Source organism: Callospermophilus lateralis, chromosome 3 (genome assembly GCF_048772815.1).
Source record: "Callospermophilus lateralis isolate mCalLat2 chromosome 3, mCalLat2.hap1, whole genome shotgun sequence".
In the NCBI taxonomy this organism is placed as follows: domain Eukaryota; kingdom Metazoa; phylum Chordata; class Mammalia; order Rodentia; family Sciuridae; genus Callospermophilus; species Callospermophilus lateralis.
The window spans coordinates 133,751,746-133,773,350 of NC_135307.1; the positions used below are offsets into that span (position 1 = coordinate 133,751,746).

Here is a 21,605-nt window from a genome sequence, read left to right on the forward strand (position 1 = left end):
ACGTAGCATGTTTTTAGAATTTTAAAAACATTTCATAATAAACAAATAATCTCGTTATGATTTGGATCTTAAATGTCTCCAAAATGTTTGTGTGTTAAAGGCTGGTCCCTAGCTGATGGCACAGTTGGGAGGTGGTGGAACCATTACGTGGGGCCTAGTGGAAGGCAGTTAGGTCACTGGGGGACATACCCTTGAAGGGGATAATGGGGCCCTTTCCTCTCTGCTTTCTGGCTGCCGTGAGAGCAGCTTTTCTCCACCCCTTGCTCTGCACCTGGTGTTCTGCTCACCAGAGGCCCCAGAACAATGGAACCAATGGACCATGGACTGAAACCTTGGAAACTATAAGCCAAAATTAACCTTTTCCTCCTTTTAAGTTATTTATCTCAAGTATTTGTCCCAGTGACAGAAAGCTCACACAGAAAATTGGTACCTAGAAGTGGGGCTATTGTTACTGAATCTGCATATTTTTTTCCTACTCAACACTGTTCACAAATAACCAAACATTTCTAAGAGCAGAAAGAAAATTTTATTCAATGGCCAATGAATGGAGAAGGGGAACTTGTGCTCTAAAGTTACCTTCTTTCCAAGGAGGTCTGGGCTCTGGGTTTTACAGAACTTAGTTATGAGGAGGTGTGTCATGTGTCCTGTCATGAGAGCTTGAATGGAAAGGGGAAGTTTCCAGGGACCAAGTGTATCAGGGTTTTCTATAGGAACAGAATCAGCAGGAAGTATCATTATAAAAGGGGGACTTATTAGGTTGGCTTATGTAGCCAGAAGCTGGATAGTTCACATGGTCGTCTGCAGGCTGGAGAGCTGGAAAAACCAGTAGCTGTGCAGTCCAAGAGGCTGAAGCCCCAGAACAAGAGGGATCCACAGTGCTACCCTAGGCTGAGATGAAGCCTTCTGGAGAATCATCAGAGTCCGATTTGGAAGATGAAGAAGCGAGAGTCTGATATCCTCAGACAATCATAGCAGCCAGCAAAAAACTGCTCAAGAAGAATTGAGCTAGCATCTGCTACTGCTGCCTTTTTCTTGCAACTTTATTCCATCCAAGTTTCATTCTATTGGTCAGTGCTGCCCACACTTAGGGAGGGTCTCCATTTTAGTTGGCTATCTCACATGCCAATCATTCCTAGACACATCCTCATTGACACAACCATAACCCTGTTAATCCTTGGCATTTCTTAGTTCAATCAAATTGACAATTCAAATTAACCATTACACCAGGGTTCTACCTCTTTTTTCCCCCACACCTTAGTTTAGTCATAGTGGATCTAGCAAGGCTCTGGTGAATGTTCTTCATTATAATGAGTTTATGGTTATCTGGACCGGATCAAGCTGGTCTGGAGCTTCTCCCATTGGAAGTATGTAATAACTTGGTGGTCAGCAGCTGGGAACATGTGGTTGTCAGCATCCAGGCTTTAACTTTTTTGGGGGGCAGGGGGTGGGGGGATACTGGGGATTGAACACAGGGGCACTCAACCACTGAGTCACATCCCCAGCCCTATTTTGTATTTTATTTAGAGACAGGGTCTCACTGAGTTGTTTAGGGCCTTGCTAAATTGCTGAGGCTGATTTTTGAGCTAGTGATCCTCCTGCTTCAGCCTACCAACCTGCTGGATTACAGGCGTGCACCACCATGCCCGGTTGCTATTTGTATTCTTGATGACTACCATTCTGATGTGTGAGATGGAATCTCAGTGTAGTTTTTCCCTAATTGCTAATGATGTTGAGCATTTTTTTCATATATTTGTTGGCCATTTGTACTTTTTTTTTTTTTGAGAAGAGTCTGTTTAATTCATTTGCCTACTTATTAATTGGGTTATTTGATTTTGGGGTATAGTTTTTTTAGCTCTTTATGTATTCTAGATATTAATCCTTGTCAAAAGAATAACTCGGAGCCAGGTTGTGGCTCAGTGGTAGAACGCTCACCTAGCATGCATGAGGTACTGAGTTTGATCCCGGCACCACATAAAAATACAAAACAAATAAAATAAAGGTATTGTGTCCATTAAAAAAAAAAAAAAGAAAAAAAGAATAGCAAAGATTTTCTCCCCTTCTATGGGTTCTCTCTTCACATCCCTAATTGTTTTCTTTGCTGTGCAGAAGCTTTTTAATTTGATGCTGTCTCATTTATTAATTCTTTGGCATTATTTCCTGAGCATTAGGGATCTATTGAGAAAGTTGTTGTCTATGCTTAAAAGCTGAAATGTTGACCCTATGTGTTTCTTTCTTTCTTCTTTTTTTTTTTTTTTTTTCTACCAGGGATTGAACCCGGGGTGCTTAATCGCTGAGCTACATCCCCAGTCCTTTTTTATATTTTATTGAGAGACAGGGTCTTGCTACGTTGTTTAGGACATTGCTAAATTGTTGAGGCTGGCTTTGAGCCTGCTGCAATCCTCATACCTCAGCCTCCTGAGCCACTGGGATTATAGGCGTGGCCACCGCATCTGGCTTGAATCCACATTTTCTTCTAGGAGTTGCATAGTTCCTGGTCTAATTCTGAGGTCAATGATCTATTTTGAGTTGATTTTTTTTTGCGCAGGGTGAGAGATAAAGGTCTGGTTTCATTTTCTACATATGGATAATTGGTAGTTATCCCAGCATCATTTGTTAAAAAGACTGTCTTTTCTCCAAAGATGTTTTTGGCACTTTGTCAAGGATCATATGACTATGTCTGAGTTGTGTGTTTTCTATTTTGTACCATTGGTCTATGTGTCTGTTTTTATGCCAGTACCATACAGTTTTGTTACTATGGCCATGTAATATAATTTGAAGTCAATTATTGTGATACCTCCAGCATTACTTTTTTTTTTTTGGCTTAAAAATTGCTTTGGCTCTTCGGGGTCTTTTATTCTTCCAAATGAAGTTTAGCACTGTTTTTTTTTTCTAGTTCTATGAAAATGTCAGTGATATTTTGATGAAGATTGCATTGAATCTGTGTTTTAATCAGCTATTTTGCTGCTTTGATTAAAAGACCCAACCAGGCCCGGTGTAGTGGTCTGTGATCCCAGCCACTCAAGAGGCTGAGACAGGAGGATCTGGAGTTCAAAGCCAGCCTCAGCAATAGCGAGGCGCTAAGCAACTCTGTGAGACCCTGTCTCCAAATAAAATATAAAATAGGACTGGGGATGGATGTGGCTCAGTGGCCGAATGTGCCTGGGTTCAATCCCTGGTACCCACCTACCCTCAAAAAAAGACCCAACCAGAACAATTGTAGAAGAGGAAAAGTTTATTTAGGGGCTCACAATTTCAGAGGTCCTAAGGCAGTCAGTTGTAGGGTTGGTATGAGGGAGTGGTGAGTCTCAGAAATGCGCTAGGGCGGGAAAGCAAGATTTTTCTTAAAATGGCAGCTGTCACTTAAGATGGCCAAGATGCTAAGCAAGGACCTTATAGAGGGTCAGGAAACTGAACAGGTGGGCATGGCTACATTCAAGGACTAAGCCTGGGAAGGACATATTTGTGGGCAGCAGAGCATGTGAGACATGTGGAAGGTTGACTCCCTTAGAATTCTTGGGAGGCTCCTGAGATCCAGATTAGCATCTGCTGGACCCTAGTGGTATGTTGGTCTAATCTCTCCAGAGCAGATACCATCCAGCAAAGTCCCTAAGGTCTGATTAGCCTTAGACTTAATCCCCTCTTAGAATTCGGCAGCATCCCCACCCTGGGAGTGCATTGATCTGGTATGTCCTGACAAAACTTCAACCAATGGCACTATGGATTCTGTCCTACCTTATACTGGTGAGAAGTAAAGTGAAAGGCTATTTCACCCAGCTTCAGTTTTAGGCCACTCCAGTTGGCAGCTTGGTGAGCACACAAAAATAAAAGGGCTGGGGTTGCAGTAGAGGCTCAGTGGCAGAGCGCTTGCCTGGCATGTATGAGGCCCTGGGTTCAATTCTCAGCACCACATATAAATAAATGAATAAAATAAAAGATCTATTGACAACTAAAAAATAGTTTTAAAAAAAAGAAAAAGAAAAGGGCTAACAACACCCAGCCCTTGTTCTCTTGTGCTCTCTCAGTACATCTTGAAAGAAGGACAGTTGGGCACAGGTGATGATGTTTTTGAGCACCTCAGTGGAGACAATTCTTTCATTTTTCATTAAGAATCTTTTTCCCATCTCTGGGTGCTGTGGCACATGCCTGTAATCCTAGCCACCAGGAGGCTGATGCAAGAGGATCACAAGTTCCAGGCCAGCCTTAGCAACGTAGTAAGGCTCTGAATGTGAGATTGTTTCTCAAAATAAAAAGAGCTAGGAATCTGGCTAGTAGTAAAGCACCTCTGGGTTCAATTCAATCCCTAGTACCAAAACAAACAACAAAAGGTTTTCTTTTTTTTGTTTTTAAGAAATGTTCACATTTCTTTCTCATTTTTAGCTCTCTGTGTGTGTATGTGTGTGTGTGTGTGTGTGGTGCTGGGGATTGCACTTAGGGTCTCTTGTATGCTAGGCAAGTTGTCTACCATTGATCTACTTCCCCAGCCCTTTATTTTTAAACAATTGTTATTGTTCCTTGTCTTTTGGAGGGTTAGGGTTTTTAGTTTGATTTTTTTCCCTCTTGTTTCTCTCCTTCTCCAACAGCCAAATTCTCTTGTTCTCTCTCCCTTCACGTCTTTTTTCTCCTTCTTCTTTAGCCATCACTTGCTACATCTTTTGCTTTATTTACATTTTGAACATTCTAAACTTTCTTTTACCTTCCTACCACATTTTCTTTTAATGAAATGCATTTTTACCATTTTCATGTTGTTTCTGTTATTAGAATGGTTGATGGCATAGTTGACACCTGCTGTTTAATGCCAGATCTAATTCATGGCTATTTACCATTTCTTCTGTTGGCAGTTGCTGACCCCACCTTTCCTGTTCCTGTGGTAACTAATGTTGTAGATGTCACAGTAGGCACTAGTCTCTATTTTAATGCTGTATATTGTTTGCTTCAGTTGTTGCTATTCTTTGTTTCCCCCTTTTCTGTGAGGTGTAAAAAGACTGCTGCTGAACTAAACTGAGCCAGGCATACTTGGGCCACACACAAACTACCCACACTCAAACTTCAGCAATACTTTAATACAAAGAAGAGACAGCTTTTTCACTGCTGTGATCAAAAGGCCCAGCAAGAACAAATTAGAGGAAAAGTTTATTTTGGGGTTCACGGTTTCAGAGATCTGTCCATAGATGGCTGACTCCATCCCTTAGGGCTTGAGAGGAGGCAGAACATCATGGTGGAAGTGTGTGGCAGAGGAAAGCAGCTGTGGACATGGTACCAGGAAGCAGAGAAAGAGAGAGCTCGTCTCCCCATGACAAATATAAATCCCAAAGTCATGCCCCAATGACTTACCTCCTCCAGCCACACTCTACCTGCCTACAGTTACCACTCAGTTAATCCCTTTCAGGGAAATAATTTACTGATTGGCTTAAAGCTCAAATAACCCAATCATTTCACTCCTAAGAAAGTTTAGGGTTAATGTTATTATCTTACACATGAGCTTCTGGGGGACATCTCATACCTAAACCATAACAAATCCCAAACTAGTGACTAAGCCTAAAGTAGGAATGGCTAGGGGAGCTATCAAGTCCCACTCTCAAGTCCCACTCATGCATACCCACTCTTAGAGAAAAAAAAATAGAAACGCTGTGGATACTATATCTATGAAGGATCTCAATCTACATCACTCTAAGACAGTTTAGCAAGAGTCTGTGGCCTAAAAATGCCCACAAATGAGAGAAAGTGAAACCTATCCCAATAGATACATACAACACAGGAATAAAAGAAATGGGGGTAAAGAACAAGGTAACACAATGCCTTCTAGAGTTCATAATTCACCTGCAATTGAGTCCAAAGATATTGAAGTGGATGAAATACTTGATAAAGAATTTAAAAGAATAGTCAGGCATGGTGGTACATGCCTGTAATCCAGCAGCTTGGGAGGCTGAGCCAGGAAGACTGTAAGCTCAAAGTCAGCCTCAGCAATAGCAAGTTACTAAGCAACTCAGTAAGACCCTGTCTTTAAAAAATTAAAAAGAATTATTCCAAGAGAACAACTGAATGAATTAAGGTAGTCAGTACAGAATATGAATGAGATATTCAATAAGGAGACAGATAATGAAAAACAACTGAACGAAAATCTTAAAAAATGAAAGACTCAATAAATAAAACAAAATGTTCAGTTGAAAGTCTAAAAGAATAGATCATGCTGAAGATAGAACCTCAGAGCTGGAAGACAAAGTGGCCAACATTGAACATTCAGACAGTATTAAAAGAAAATAAGTAACCATAAGTAGAATATTTAAGAACGCTGGAATGACATTAAGAGACCAAATTTAAGAATCGCTGAAATTGAGGAGGGTTGTGAGATAAGGTTAATGTTATTGGTAAACTTTTTAAGGAAATAATAACAGAAAATATTCCAATAAGAATTAAATAGACATTCAGATACAGCAGGCATTTAGAACCCTAAATAGACAAGACCAAAAAAGAACCTCTCCAAGAGAGATAATTAAAATGGCTAACACACAGAGCAAGGATAGAATTTCAAGACTCAAGATAAAAACATCAGAGTCAAGCCAATCAGAATTACTTCTGATATCTCAACACAAACTTTAAAATCCAGAAGGGCTTGGAACACATCACCATCAACAGTTATAATAACTGCAACAATATGGTGAGAGCAGGAGTTAAATAAACCAAATAGTTCTAAAAGATGGTAAAAATACATTTCATTGATTTCATCATACTCTAGTCAGAATGGCAATGATCAAGAATACAAGTAACAATAAATGTTGGTAAGGATGTGGGAAAAGGGTATACCCATATGTTGCTGGTGGGACTGCAAATTGGTCCAACCACTCTGGAGATTCCTTAAAAAACTAAGAAGGGAACTACCATTTGACCCAGTTATTCCACTCCTCGATATATATCCAAAGTTAAAATCAGCCATACTACAGTGACGCAGCCACATCAATGTTTGTAGCAGTTCAATTCACAATAGCTAAGCTATGGAACCAACCTAGGTGTCCTTTAACAGATGAATGGATAAAGAAAATGTTATCGCAATGCAAAATTACTCAGCCATAAAAAAATGATTTTCTGACATTTGCTGGTAAATGGATGGATCTGGAGACTATCATGCTAAGTGAAATAAAAGCCAAGCCCAAAACAACCAAAGGTCGAATACTCTCTGATATGTGGATGCTAACATACAAAGGGATAGTAGAAGGGGAAGAACAGAAGTTAAGTGGATTAGACAAAGGGGAATGAAAAGAAGGGAGTGGGAACAGAAGTAGGAAAGACAGTGGAATGAATCTGACATAACTTTCCTATGTACATATATGAATATACCTCAGTGAATCTCCACATAATGTATAACCACAAGACTGGGATCCTAATTAGAGTAAGATATAGTCCATGTTTGTATAAATGTCAAAATATATTCTGCCATGCATAACTAAAAAAAAAAAAAACACCAGATTTCATTAAGAGAAAGAAAATGTGGTAGGAAAGTAAGTTTAGAATGTTCAAAATGGAAACAGAAATAAAGCAGAAAATATCCAAGAAAATAATTGTCAACAAAAATAGCTACATACGAGGCTGGGGATGAGGCTCAAGCGGTAACACGCTTGCCTGGCATGCGCGGGGTGCTGGGTTTGATCCTCAGCACCACATAAAAATAAAGATGTTGTGTCCACCGAAAACTAAAAAATAAATATTAAAAAAAAATAGCTACATCCAGCAAAACTATCCTTCAGAACTAAAGAAATAAAATCTTCCAAGATAAGCAGAAACTAAAAGAATTCATAACTACTAACCCAGCACTACTAATACTATGCACAGAAGAAATAAAAACATGGGGTTGGGGGTGGGGGATAGATGTCATGAAGATCAGTAGAAGAAAGGGACCAGTGAAGTGAGGGAGGGAAAAGGGAAACACTAAGGAATAATATTGTCTAAAGTAGTTATATTATGTGTAACAAGTCTCATTATTATGTACAACCATAATGCACCAATAAAATATGGGGGAAAATTTTTAAAAGTAAAAACAGCTGGAAATATAATTCAGTGATAAAGCACCCCTGGTTCAATCCCCAGTACCAAAAATAAACAAATGTGTGTGATGGACTAATTAATGTGATGAAGGTAATTTCAAGGCAACACAATCAAGGTTCAATTTGTGGCATAGGCTTTGCCGGCAGATCTATAGTATCAGGAGCAAAAAAGTGGAGCATAAAGATTTGAAACACTTGCAATGTGGCCAGAGAGTGCTGTTTCAAGTTATAATCAAGGAGGTTACACCTGCAGCAAGCAGAACCAGCTTACAGGTGGCCACATGGGCTCCAGCAAGGCTGTAGACATGGGGCCCAATGCCGGATATGGAGCTGAAGGACTTCATGGTTTGCCTGCTGGGTTTTGGTCTTGCATTGGTCTGATTCCTCATGATTGCCCTATTTCTCCCCTTGGAATGGGAGTTCACCTAATGCCATTGTATCTTGGAAGTGCATAACTTGTTCTTATTCTTTTGATTTTTACAGGAGCTCACAGCTGAGTTTGCTTTGAGTTTCAGACTTGGGGCTTGGACAGTGCCAGAATTCTTTGACTATAGCTACTGTTAAGAGATGGACTGAATGTATTTTGCACTGTGATATGAACATGAGCCTTTAGAGTCCAGGTCCTTGTTATGGTTTGAGTTTCAAATGTCTTCCTAAAGCTCAGGTCTCAGAGTCTTGGTCCCCAGCTGAGGGTGCTATTGGGTGGTGGAACCTTTAGGAGGTGGGACCTAATAGAAGGAAATAAGGTCCCTAGGGACATGCCCTAGAAGGGGCTATTGGGGCCCCGCCCTTCCTCTTTTTGCTTCCTGATTGCCAAGAGGCAAGCAGCCTGGCTCCCCACCACAATGATCTGTCTTGCCATAAGCCCCCAAACAACAAACCCAAACAACCATGGACTGAAATAGTGAGCCAAAATAAACCTTTCCCTTCTTTTAAGTTGTTTTTGACCTATTTGTCACAGGAATGGAAAGCAAGCACATCTCTGAAGGGAGAAATAAGAGTTTTCACTTGGAATTTGATTTATAAGACAATAGGAGGAATCAGACCCAAGGCTACTCCAGGCTTGAGTATTTTAAAGGGAATTGGGAGTCAGCTCAACAGCAAGTTGCTCCAGCTGCTCCACAGGCCACTCCAGGTGGAAACCACACGCCGGGTGATGTTCTCCCCAGGAGCGGGCAAGACTGGGATGGGAGTTGGCTGGCTCTCAAGACAGACCTCGAAATGGGGTTGCTCTGGAAACGACTGGAGTTGGACCCTGGTCACAATTAACCTGCGATAATAACATTAAAGTGCTGAATGCCAAGTAGCCAGAGATGATTTTATTGTTAAACAGAGAAGACAAAATATTTATTCTCTTGCACATGCATCCTTTGATTTCATGCACTGGGCTTCACAGTTTACAAAGCACTGTTTGTGCCATCCCAGTCTTATAGCAACTTCTGAAGAAGCACCCCATGAGGTACTTTCCTTTCTGTTCTCATAAGCAAGGCAGTGGCCTTCTGACTTGCCAAGGTTATAGTCAGGGTGCTGCTGTAATGGGATCCCATCTTATAGTTCCCTGTTTCAGGTTGCCTGAGTTACAGCTCCAGCTGCACAGCTGTACACCTGACCTCTCAAACAATGGGCAGGACTAGGAAGAGACAGATTCCATGAGGGGAATTTGATTACCACAAGGTACTCCAGAGGGAATCTGAAAACCGGCTAGGGAAAGGTTTGGGACCAGGTCGCCAATTTCTCTTAAGCCCATGGGGACCTGGATGACTTCACTTTCACCTGTTGAACTTTTTTGGTTCCATCAATCCCTGGTCACTCCTGTTCTGGGCACACTGCTGGAATACCTTGATGTTGAGTTTGGAATTGCTACGCACAGAGAAACCACTCGCAGAGCAATTCTGTCCAGGACATGTAGAGGGTCTGGTCAGGCTTAGCAGCATTTGTAGTTGTAAGTCCTTCAACTGGGGCCCATCCTAACTAGCTAATGAGCTTCTTCCGTGTGTAAGTTCTGCTGAAGGGGCGCCTCTTGGAGAAGGCTTGGCTGAATGGAGATTCTTCGGAAGTAGAGGGAAACACATCCACATCCTCATCTAGAAAAAGGTAGAGAAGTGACTGTGGACTGAACAAAAGAAAATGGGCTTGAACAGCAAAGGGTCACACACACAAATAAACTTAAGAAAATCAGTATTGTGTGGGGTTTTTTCCATCCTTCAGTGTTACCCTCACTTGTGATAATGCTCTTCACCTTTCATGCTTGGGCACCAGGTTGACAACAATAAGCCACTGTGGAAATGCAAAGTACTTGCACTTGTGTTTCCTCAATTTTCTGTATTGTACATTCTTTTAGGTTTTGGATCTGGGGGGGTTATACTACTTTGCATGACTTACAGAGACCTCCACATCCTGTGTTCCTCCTCCCATGTTACAGAAGAAAACATTTCTAGCCAGTGCAATGAACAGCAAATCCTGTGCTTTTACAGAGGGCTTGAGAAAGGGCACAAGGAAGGGGCATCCTAGGGTCTGATGAATGATTATGACAGTACTTTACCATACTGAATGTTCAGAAAACATGGCATAACCTACTGGCAGAAATGGCTGTCTCTGAACATACCACTTCTGTGGCCCAAGTACTTTCCTGTTCAGATTCTAAGATTACAGACAAGCAGTGTCATGGTGTCCCAATGTTGTCACCATCTTCAAAACTGGTAGGATCTTGAGAAGGTTTTTGTTCAGATGCACCCAAGCTTTACTGAAGCTTCTCTGGGAAGGGTACACAACATCTGAGGCACAAAGCCATCTATCCCTTACTTGGCATCCCCAAGATTCCTCCCAAACTGATTTGCTTGGCAACCCTGAGTGAATTCTCCAAGTCACCCACAGGGGAGCACCATGGTCCTGATAAAAGTTACCAGGACCTTTAACAAGGAGATTACCTCTGGTGTCCTTGCTCTGAGAGGAAGGCATCTTCCCCTGAAATAGCAGCGGAGACTGGGTCAGAGCCTGCAGACCACTGGCCGAGAGGCAGCTTCGCACAGCACAGCCAGGAGGTGGGGTGGAGCCTGAGGAGATGCCACATGTTAAGTGCAGCCCCACAGGTCCCAAACAGAGACGCTTGGCCCTTCCCAAGTTCCAAATGCCTCCTCCCAAATACTCTGCCCAACAGAAACCACATGGCAGATGGGTTTCAAAAATAAACTCACCAGAAACACCAGAAACAAACACTTCGTCGTCCCCTGTGGAGGGACACAGTGGCATGCTCCAACTTGGAGACCCCTCTTCGTGCTTACTGGCTTCTGAATCTTCACTCAGGGCACTGCACACTCTTTTGGGCCCACACTCAGCTTCTTCCTTGGCAGACAGGAGTCTCTTCCTGGAGCCCAGCCCAAACTGTCCCCATGAGAAGACCTCTTCAACCTTTGGCATACTGTCCCTGGGAGGTGACTGGTCTGGCAGCTGACACACTCCCTCGAGCTCAAAATCCTCCAACATAGGAGCCTTGTGATGGCCAAGTTCAAGACCTTGCTCCCTTCCCTCGGGCTCAAGCAGTGACAAGCCTCCAGGAAGGTCTGTGCTGGCCTCACCCCGCCCAGCAAAGGTTCCAGTGCTGTAGTCTACGGCCCTCTTCCTCCGAGGCCAGTCTTTAATTGTGTCAGGTGTGGTCTTCCCACTGTGCTTGGGGGATGGTGTCCAAGGAACCCCAACATCTGTTTGAAATGGAGAGGGAGTACTGGAGGGGCAGCGGGTGGGGGTATAGGACTGGCAGATGTAGGTTTGTCCCTTGCTTTTGCCAGGTGTGCTGTGTGAGGGGCGGAGGCAGGGGGGTGACATGTAGGTGGGTTCAGGTTTGTTGGAGGACCTGCTGCCTCTGGAAACACTGAGATCAGGGAAGGAGCCCTCCTCCCCCAAGGGGCTCTCTTCCTTTCCTATGGCATCAATTTCAAACACAGAGCTGGGATCTACTTTTTTGATTCTAAGTTTGGGAAGGCCAGAGGCTTGCATCTCCAGCTCAACCTCATAGGTCTGAGGGCTGGCAGGGTCCTTGGAATGCCACACAGAAGATTCAAGGTTCTCCAGTTGTGCTGTGGCCTGGCACCATCTTCTGTCTGAGGTGTAGCACAGGGAGGAGGACAGTACCACAGGAGAGCTGGGCTCAGACGAAGGGAGAGGCAGAAGCACCCCAGGATCAGACACAGAGGGCTTCTCACTGGTAACCTCTGTCCTGTGCCGCTCACCATCTTCCTCTGGTGAGACACCACTTTTCACATGGTGGTTCTCCTGGCCACGGTGTTTGGCGTTATCAAGCAGAGTGAGGTATTCTGTGTCACTTACAACAAGTAAAGGAGAAGATCCATGCCAGTCAGTTCCAAAACCAGGACCCAGGTAACTCTGTCCTTCAGGAGAAGACTGAGGAGAGAGGCTCCCTTCCTTCTGGCACTTTCTAGATCCTGTGATGGCAGCTGGGCTGTGGGTTGTGTTGACCACAGGAACCACAGAGGGGCCAGGCTGGCATTTTGGGGAGCCTCGTTCAGGATTAGAGGTCTTTCTACACCGTCTCTCAAGTTTAGAAGGCCGTGGAGGTGGGATGGTGCCAGATGTAGCTCTCTGTGGGATTTTGTGGGGAGTTGAGGGAATAGGACAGGAGAGAGAAGTGGCTGTGCTGGGTGACATCTGGGGCTCTTTCCAATCCAGTTCTCCAAGGGGAGGGGATGCTGTCAAAGGTTTTCTAAGTGGACTCCTAGAAACATCATCTGTGGGAGAGGGAAACTGTTTCTTTGGGGAAACGGGTGGGGAAGAAGTATCCCCTGGTCTCTTTGGGGTTTTGACAGCTATGTCCTTTAGTGTCTGTGCTGGCTCCTCTGCTTGAGAAACTCTGAGGAGATAGGGCTGTTGGTGTTTTTGATTCTGGGGTGTGCCCGTGAGGGGTGCTGCCCTTGAGGGTGTTCTGAGGGAGTATCTGACAGGAGTCAGATAGCCATTCCTGAGCTGGGCACTTGAGGGAGCTGGGGATGCCGGACAGCAGGGGCTTTCTGGACTGGAATTCACTGAATGTGACCATATACAATTTGGCAAAAATCCAGGCGGCTGAGCACCTGGCCTGCTGGGAGTTTTGGGTATGTTTGTTTCAACAGGAGAGCACCCTTCTCCTGCCAAGGAGGATCCTTTCTGAGGAGTGACTTTTGATTTCAGTCGTGTCCCATAGCCATGGGAGGAAGGGTCTTTTAAGGACTCCTGCTTTGCAGGTGTTGTTTCTGCAGGGGAGTCTACAGAGCATAAATCCTTAAGCATTCTTTTTGGAGTATCCTCTGGAGTCCGTGGTGTATGAGGGAGCCTTCTCGGTGTAGTATTAGAAACATTTGGAGATTTCCGGTAACTCTTCTTGGGAGTCTGAAAAGAAAAATGCTTATTTTAGCGCCTGATTATTATTGTAACTTGTATTCTCTAAATAGTGTCTTTGTAATCTTTCAGACAATGAGAAAAGCAAATTGGAGATTTAAAGTCGACCAAATAGTAATCCATTTCCTTCTCTAAAACGTGATTCTGATTTTATTTTTCCACTATTTCCAGGATCAAGCACTATATCCAATCTTTGTTCCCTTAGAACATGCAATTTTAATATCAGCATATTATGCTAAACCATGCTTTGCTTCTGTCTCATTTCACCACTCAGAACTATCATTAGACTCCCCTTCTCTTCAAACAAAACAATAATTTCCTTTGCCTCCTGTATCCTCCAGGAGCTACCTCATCTGCCCTTAGCTCCACTCAACTGTGTGTGCTGAATACCTACTATGTGCAGACACTGTGGTGGGGAGGGCTTTGGAGTATACAGACACATGAGGTATTGCAACAATGATCAGGGCTCAGAAAGGACATTCCCAACTAAAAAAGTAATTAAAAACTCTATTAAAAAAAAAAAAAAAAAGTTAAAAACTCCTTCTTGCAAAAAAAAGTAGTTAAAAACTCTAAAAAATAAAGATCTTATGTCCATCTATAACTAAAAAAATAGTAAAAAGAATGGGTATCAATAGGAGCAAGCAAAGACTGGAAAAAATAAAAGCAAAGACACAAACAGAAAGAACAACAGCTCTGTGTGAACAGAGTATAGCCTGATACTGCTGAGCAGGAGTGTCAAGCAGGGAGGGCCCAAAGTCTTAGGCCAGCTTGGTGGGCAGTGACCAGACCACAGACCTGTCTCGGGGAGGGGAACTGATCTAGGTCATGTAGATCTGTGGTTTTCAAAACTTTCCCCCGAGTTTTGTCCTTCCCTAGACTCTAAGCAGTTTACCTGGGTTTTTCAAACAAAGACTATTTTAATACAAGGGTTCCATTTTAGAAAAACTTAGCTTTATCGGATAAGGAGTCTATAAAGCATAAAGCAAAGCAAACATTTTGAGCGAAGTCAAATGAATGTTTTCCTCGGAAAGATCACTCTGACCTCTGTGTGAAAGACAGATTTGAAAGGGAAAAGGCTGTTGAAATGTTCCAGGTAGAACTCAACTAGAACAGGAATTGCAGGGATACAGAAGAAGGAAGAGGTAAATAAAACGGGCAGAATTCATCTGGTTGGTTATGCCCTGGGAGAGGAAGAAGTCAGGGGTCACTTCCAGGTTTCTGTACAGAGTGGACAATCAAACAGAAATGGATGAATGACTGCTATACATTTCAGAAAAACACATATGTGGTAAATAATACAAAGAGTAGATGAAACCCATCTCTACCTCTCTACCACCATGCCCTCAGCAAACCTGCTGCTTTAAGTTCCATGTGCTCAGTGATGACTCATATGGCACAACCCAACCACACACATCTCTTACTATTTACAGGCCACCTGCTTTTTTCCTTCCTAGATTCTATGTTCTATGTATACCTGGTAAGCTGTGGGTATCTCAGAACCCAAACTACTTCTTGGAGACTTTTTATTTCGGGCCGAACCCTTCTCCGAGGGACTGATCATTTCAGACACTGCCCCAAAGAAAAGCCTCTTTGGAGACCGAATACTTTGGGCTGGAGAATTTTCTCTTTGGCCTGAAAATCAAAAACAATAACTTTTACTTTTTTTTTTTCAATACCTGCCCTCCCAATACTATTGAAACAGCCGGTCCACACAAGAAAAGACAATAATGTTTCAGAGCAATTGGTGCGGAAAATCCCACCTAATTATGTCTAGAACTGCAATGATCATTGCCTTCCTGAAGTTTAATAGATTAATCCCAAGTCCTATGTTAGAAAACGCAGGCAACTGAAATAACTTAATTTGTAATTCTAAATATATTTTAATTTTTTAGTATAAATACAAAAAATACATCTATTATGTTAATTGTGGACAAAAGAATGAAAACAGACACCATCCATCTCTATCTATGATACTTGTGTGCAGCATCTGGCCATATGGCATAAATTATGGCTGACCAAGTTGTGGGAATCCAAGAGATGAATGGTTAGAGTCAAAGGACTGTTGTTCATCTAGTCATCACTCTGAACCTTGACTATATCTACCTCTTCTATTTCTCCAACATCAAGAAAGAAAATGTCAGATTGTATGCTTCTTTTCCCAAAAACACTTCCACCAAGTTAGCATGGACTTGTGAAGCTAGGTGGGCCCATGTTACCTGACTTGTCTTGATGGAAGGAGTGGACTCTTTGCACACTTCGAGACTTTGGCCGAGATATAGAGTAGAAGGAACCAGAATTTGTTCTGCTAAATGACAACTGCTTGATTCGAGGACTTCGTCTCAAACTTATTTCTGCAGAACCAGAAACAGAATTAGTATCTAGGGAGAACTACAAGTTTAGAATTTTCCCATACTGTCAGAAATGGGCAAAATTTATGTAATACCACAAACAGGATGGAAATTCAACAGTGGCTATAAGAGATTTTGAAGTCCCAGGTCTCGGCACCAAAAAAAAAAAAAAAAAAAAAGAGATTTTGAAGTCTCTCTTAAATAGCTAAAGGGTTTGATATATGGTCCCAATAAGGTATTAAAAACAAACAAACAAACAAACACTGGCCCACTTTCAGAAGTCTTATAAACTGCCACCTGATATAGGGTGAAAAAAAAGGTATGTATAATGTGCCATTTGTTAAAAAACAAAAAACACAAACAGGCTTCATATGTGCATGCTACTTATACTTGTATTGAAATTATACTGGTAAGAGTATATGCTATGTATTAACAAAGTATATCTGAGTTTTGGGACTATCAAGTAGTTTTTCAAAATTTTATCTTCTTTTTACATTCAATTTTTCTACAACATAAATTACTTGAGCAATTAAAAAAAGAAGTTTGTGAAAATCCCTCCTTTCATATATTTTCTAAATGAGCCATAGCATTGTGTGTAACACAGTAGTTTAGCCCCGCCAGTCCCACTTCTATTACATAAAAATATTTCTTCTCCAGAAATTCAATTAATTCCATGTAAAAGAACATTCACTTATAAATAGTGAGCTACACTGTGTACCTGTGGCCATCAATTTCTGTAAAATGAGGATATGCTGAGTACAGAAATGTTTATGTAGAAGCTGGCAGAATGTAGAAGTATAATGGTAGTACTCACCATCTTCTCCTTTTATAGGAGACTCTTCTACAACATCAATATTAGGACCAGGATCAGAAGACCTTAAGGAATAATCAGCATAAGGATTTAATATTATTATAATTAATGCACATTAAAACAAGAGACAGGTTTTCATCTAACAAGATAACAAAGAACAGTGTTTGACAATATTAGTGTTCGTAAGCAGTCTCATACATGATTATTATTATTTTTTGGTATTGGGGATTAAACCTAGGGTCTTAAGCATGTAAGCACAAACTCTACCATTGAGCCATATCCTCATTCCAACATATCAATATTATTGTGAGATGGTTGGCATGCTTTTTAAAAAAAGCAATTTTATAACATCAAAATTATTCTAAAATATATTTATATATATATATATATATATATATATATATATATATATATATATATATATTTGTACTACAGATTTACCTGGGGTCCTTAATCATTGAGCCATATCCTAGCCCTTTTTATTTTGACACAGGATCTCATTAAATTGCTTAGGGCCCCAAATCTCCAAGTTGCAGGGATTCCGGGTATGTACAACCACATCTAGCAGCTCAAGTTTCTATTTAAGAGCTTTAATTTCTGCCATTTTGTCAAGGACTTCTTACCCACCAATTTTACTTAAACTTTCACCAGTATGTAACACCTGTCAACAAATAATGACAAGAGGAGTTTGAACAAGATGAAAAAGATGTGCTTCTTATTCCCTTTAAAGTATGGCTAAAAACCTTGGACATTATATATAAAAGAGGAGATGACTCTGAAAGGTAGAGAGACGGCAACTTAGCTGAGGACTTTAGGACCTGAGAAAAGATGGTGCAGTGAGCTCCCCTTCTTTCAGTTGCACACATCCTAGCTGGGTTCGGGAGAAGCTGAAAATGTAGCTATGCTTATAGATAGATAGACAGATAGATAGACAGGTGGATAGAAACAAACAAACAAAAAACAAACAACCCAATGCCACACAGAGAGACAGCTTTCTCAAGCCAAAGAACCAGGAAAGAGGCAGCCTAGCAAGACAGAATACTTCAGATAACTACCCTTCTCAACTGATACCACTGCAGAAAAAACTGCAGCCTCACCCATACCTCTGTCAGCAGAGGCTGAGCTGGGATCCTAGACTTCTTGCTTTGCCTGGCAGGAATGGGGACATACCATTTTGCATATCAATAGGTGAACTGATTTAAAAACTGCAGACTATTCATTTGATGGATACTACTCAGCAATGAAAAGGGATGAACTACTGATATAAGCAACAACAAATCTCAATGATACCAAGTAAAAGAAGCCAGACAAGAGTATACTCTGTATGGCTCTCCTGCCCACACAATATTATAGAGTCCTTTGTAGTTAATAAGCAACAAGGTTAAGATTGAAATCTGGATTGAAGGTCAAGAGAAGGCAAACAGTGGCCCCCAAGATCATGGTGAAGGTAGTTTGAGTGTATGCAGAAGCCTGGACAAGGATGTCACTCACCTGCCCTTGATTTGTCTATGAAGTAATCTCTTGGAGACTTGCTTATGTACTGGAGTCTCAGCCACACTCTTAGTCAGCAGTTTGTGATAACCTAAAATGTAAAAAAAGCAACTGAATTTATATATGGTCTATTAGCTAGCTAGAGTAGATCTTTTTAAGTTTTGTCTTTATAAAACTCAATGGGATAGAAAGTTTATCAACATTATTAGAGATTAAATAATGACAGGCCAATGTAAAATACTTCAAAATTATTTATCACATAAGCAATCCTAAAAAATGAAAAGTGCTCACTTCTTAAGACTAACATACCTATCCACCTCATTAGTGGTTCTTTTTTTTTTTTTTTTTAAAGAGAGAGTGAGGAGAGGGAGAGAGAGAGAGAGAGAGAGAGAGAGAGAATTTTAATATTTTATTTCTTAGTTTTTGGCAGACACAACATCTTTGTTTGTATGTGGTGCTGAGGATCGAACCCGGGCCACACGCATGCCAGAAGGGCGTGCTACCACTTGAGCCACATCCCCAGCCCTCATTAGTGGTTCTTATGAGGAAATAATATGTAAAAATAAGGACATGCCATGCAAGTTTTAATTATTAAGATAAATCTAGTTGGCATAAGATATCTCAGAATAGGTAGCCAAGCTACACAAGGGGAGGTCTGGTTTAGAGTGAGTTAAAAATGACAAACTTGCTCAGTGGTAGAGTGCCTTCAAAGTCCTAGGTTTGATTCCTAGCGCGCACACACACACACACACACACACACACACACAAGAATGACATCAGTCGAAATGATGGAGAAGGACTTCTGAAAAAAACCCTCCTCTTAAGGAGAAAGAACTCTGGAAAAATTAGTTATTTTTAGAACTCTTGGAGATTAGCTAAAGGTTTGCAGGAAAAATGGCCAACTCTCAGGAAGTACAGTGAGGATTGTGGGTACTTTAACCTGCCCTAGTCCCAATACCCATTCCCTAGCCCTGTGGTCACCTTAAAAACCAACAGCCCTATAGTTTCTGGATGGGGCAGAATAGGATTAGAGCTCCTCCAAAGCACTGCTCCCAGACACCTGTCATCATTTGACCCTATAGTTCCCTGGAAAATCCTACTCACAAGACTGGTCTCTACTTACCAGACTTAGGACTCACCTGGTATAAACTACCTTTTTCCCTGGAAGCAAGTGTTTATTGAAAGTGTTAAATCACAGCTGCCTGAGGTGGTGATAATATGTGGGGAAGAATTCTACACCCAACAAAACCACAGTTCAAAACCAAAGGAGAGGGCTGGGGTTGTGGCTCAGTGGTATAAAGCTTGCTGAGCATGCGTGAGGCATTGGGTTTGATCTTGGCACCACATAAAAATAAACAAAAATAAAGGTATTGTGTCCATCTACAACTAAAATATATATGTAGGAAAAAACCAAAGGAGAAACAAACATAATCCCAGATTAAAACAAAACCAAAAGCTGTGGTTGTAGCTCAGTGGTAGAGTACCTGCCTAGCATGTGTGAGGCATTGGGTTCAATTCTCAGTACCACATATTAATAAACAAACAAACAAACAAATAAAATAAAGGTTCACTGACAACTAAAACAATATTTTGGATGTGATGGCGCATGCCTGTGATACCAGTGACTTGGGAGGCTGAGGCAGAAGGATCACAAGTTTAAGGCCAGCATGGGCAACTTAGCAAGATCCTGTCTCAAAATGAAAACATAAAAAAGAGGGCTGGGGTTGTGGCTCAGCGGTAGAGCACTTGCCTAGCATGTGCGAGGCCCTGGGTTTGATCCTCAGCACCACATAAAAATAAATAAACAAAATAAAGGTATTGTGTCCAACTACAAGTAAAAAATAAATGTTAAAAAAAACAAAAAACAAAAAAACAGAGCTGTTTTATAAAAACTGGAGTGGTAAGGTACTTCTGGGTTTGATCCCAGTCCAAGAAGAAACAACAATAGGGCTGGGGTTGTGGCTCAAGTGGTAGCACGCTCACCTAGCATGCGTTAGGCACTGGGTTCGATTCTCAACACCACATAAAAATAAAATAAAGATATTGTGCCCACCTAAAACTAAAAAATTAAAAAAAGAAACAACAACAACAAAACCCAAACAGAATTTATCACCAGATGGCCTGTCCCGCACATAGTACTAAAAGGGAATCCCTCAGGCTGACAGGAAAGGGCAAAAGAGTAATTAAAAAGGAGAAGAAGCATTAAAGTAAATTGGCTCTGATAAAAAAAACTTATAAAAGACATGATTAAAAATTTTTTGGTTTACAACTTTTTCTCACCCTGTGATTTAAAAAATGAAACCAATATAAATCTATATTGACATGGGCTGGGGCTGGGGCTCAGTGGTGAGTGCTCACCTGGCATGCATGAGGCACTGGGCTCGATCCTCAGCACCATATGAAAGTAAAATAATAAAGATATTGTGCCCACCTATAACTAAAAAATAAATATTAAAAAATATCTGTATTGACAGACATAAAATATAGAGATATCATTTGTATGACAGCACAAAGGACAAGATATAGAATTACATAGGAGCAGTTTTTGTAAAACTGAAATCAAGTTGGTATCAATTAGAATTTGGCAGTTTAAATTATTAATTGTAATCCCAAGGGCAGGAACTCATGCACAAAGATGGAGAGAGGAAAGCTCTAGGGATTGGTGACACCATAAGCTACAAAGAATCAAATACTTGGGAACTCTGAAACCTGCCTGGACACTTATTAGAACCAGGAGGTGCTTGATGAGGAGAGGCTGCTGATATTTAGAAGAAATGAAGCCCACGAACCAGGGACTGCCCCCTTTCCTCAGCCCCACTGCAGCTGTGGGACAGCAATCCCCATTCTAGGAGCAGCTGGCTGGTGTTAGGGCAGACAGCAGTCCTCCTAAAGTCCGGAATTGTATCCTTTGGTCAGTCTAGGGATCCTGTGGGACTGATGCACATAGCATGGTTTCTGCCCTCTCAGGCTGCAATGGCTTTCTCTAAAGTACCTACTGTAAGATTTAAAAGGACATAAATGCCTTCTCCTCACCCCATTTTGGGAGCTAGACATTTAAGGAAATCTTTATCAGGTCACTGGCTGGCCACAGAAGAAAACAGAAACTTCAGTAACCACACACAACAAGAGTACACACTTCACAAAAAAATAGTTTGGAAAAGCTACAAAAGGAAAGCAGCAGCCTGCAAAAAGCAAAAATCAGCCATCCCTGAGGGGGCTTGGAGAATCAGATTTCTATAATTAGCATATCATAATATCCTTCATTCCTACTTCATGACAAAAAATTACAAAGTATACAAAGAAATAGGAAAGTATGGCCCACTCATAGGAAAAAGGATTTGACAGAAATCAAAATTACCCAAGTCTGAGCAGAAAGAAAAAAAGAATGAGAAAAATGAACAAAGCTTGAGGAACCTGTGGGATACCACCAAGCATACCACCATCAACATGGGAAGCCTAGAAGAGACAGAGGCAGGAAACTGTTTTGAAAAAGTAATACTTAAAAATTTCCTAAATCTGATGAAAAACATG

At 41.4% G+C, this 21,605-nt stretch overlaps 1 protein-coding gene across 1 annotated transcript in view; it reads right to left on the reverse strand.

Moving 5' to 3' along the window:
- Positions 1–10,007: 10,007 nt before the first annotated feature.
- The window catches only part of Ticrr (TOPBP1 interacting checkpoint and replication regulator), a 40,336-nt gene continuing 28,738 nt past the window's right edge, over positions 10,008–21,605 (reverse strand). The window contains exons 16-22 of the mRNA XM_076848801.2: positions 18,075–18,165; positions 16,587–16,648; positions 15,641–15,775; positions 14,899–15,056; positions 11,240–13,415; positions 10,964–11,089; positions 10,008–10,120 (exon numbers count right to left, since the gene is read on the reverse strand). Coding sequence (XP_076704916.2) covers positions 10,008–10,120; positions 10,964–11,089; positions 11,240–13,415; positions 14,899–15,056; positions 15,641–15,775; positions 16,587–16,648; positions 18,075–18,165 — 2,861 coding nt within the window. The remainder of the gene's footprint in view (positions 10,121–10,963; positions 11,090–11,239; positions 13,416–14,898; positions 15,057–15,640; positions 15,776–16,586; positions 16,649–18,074; positions 18,166–21,605) is intronic.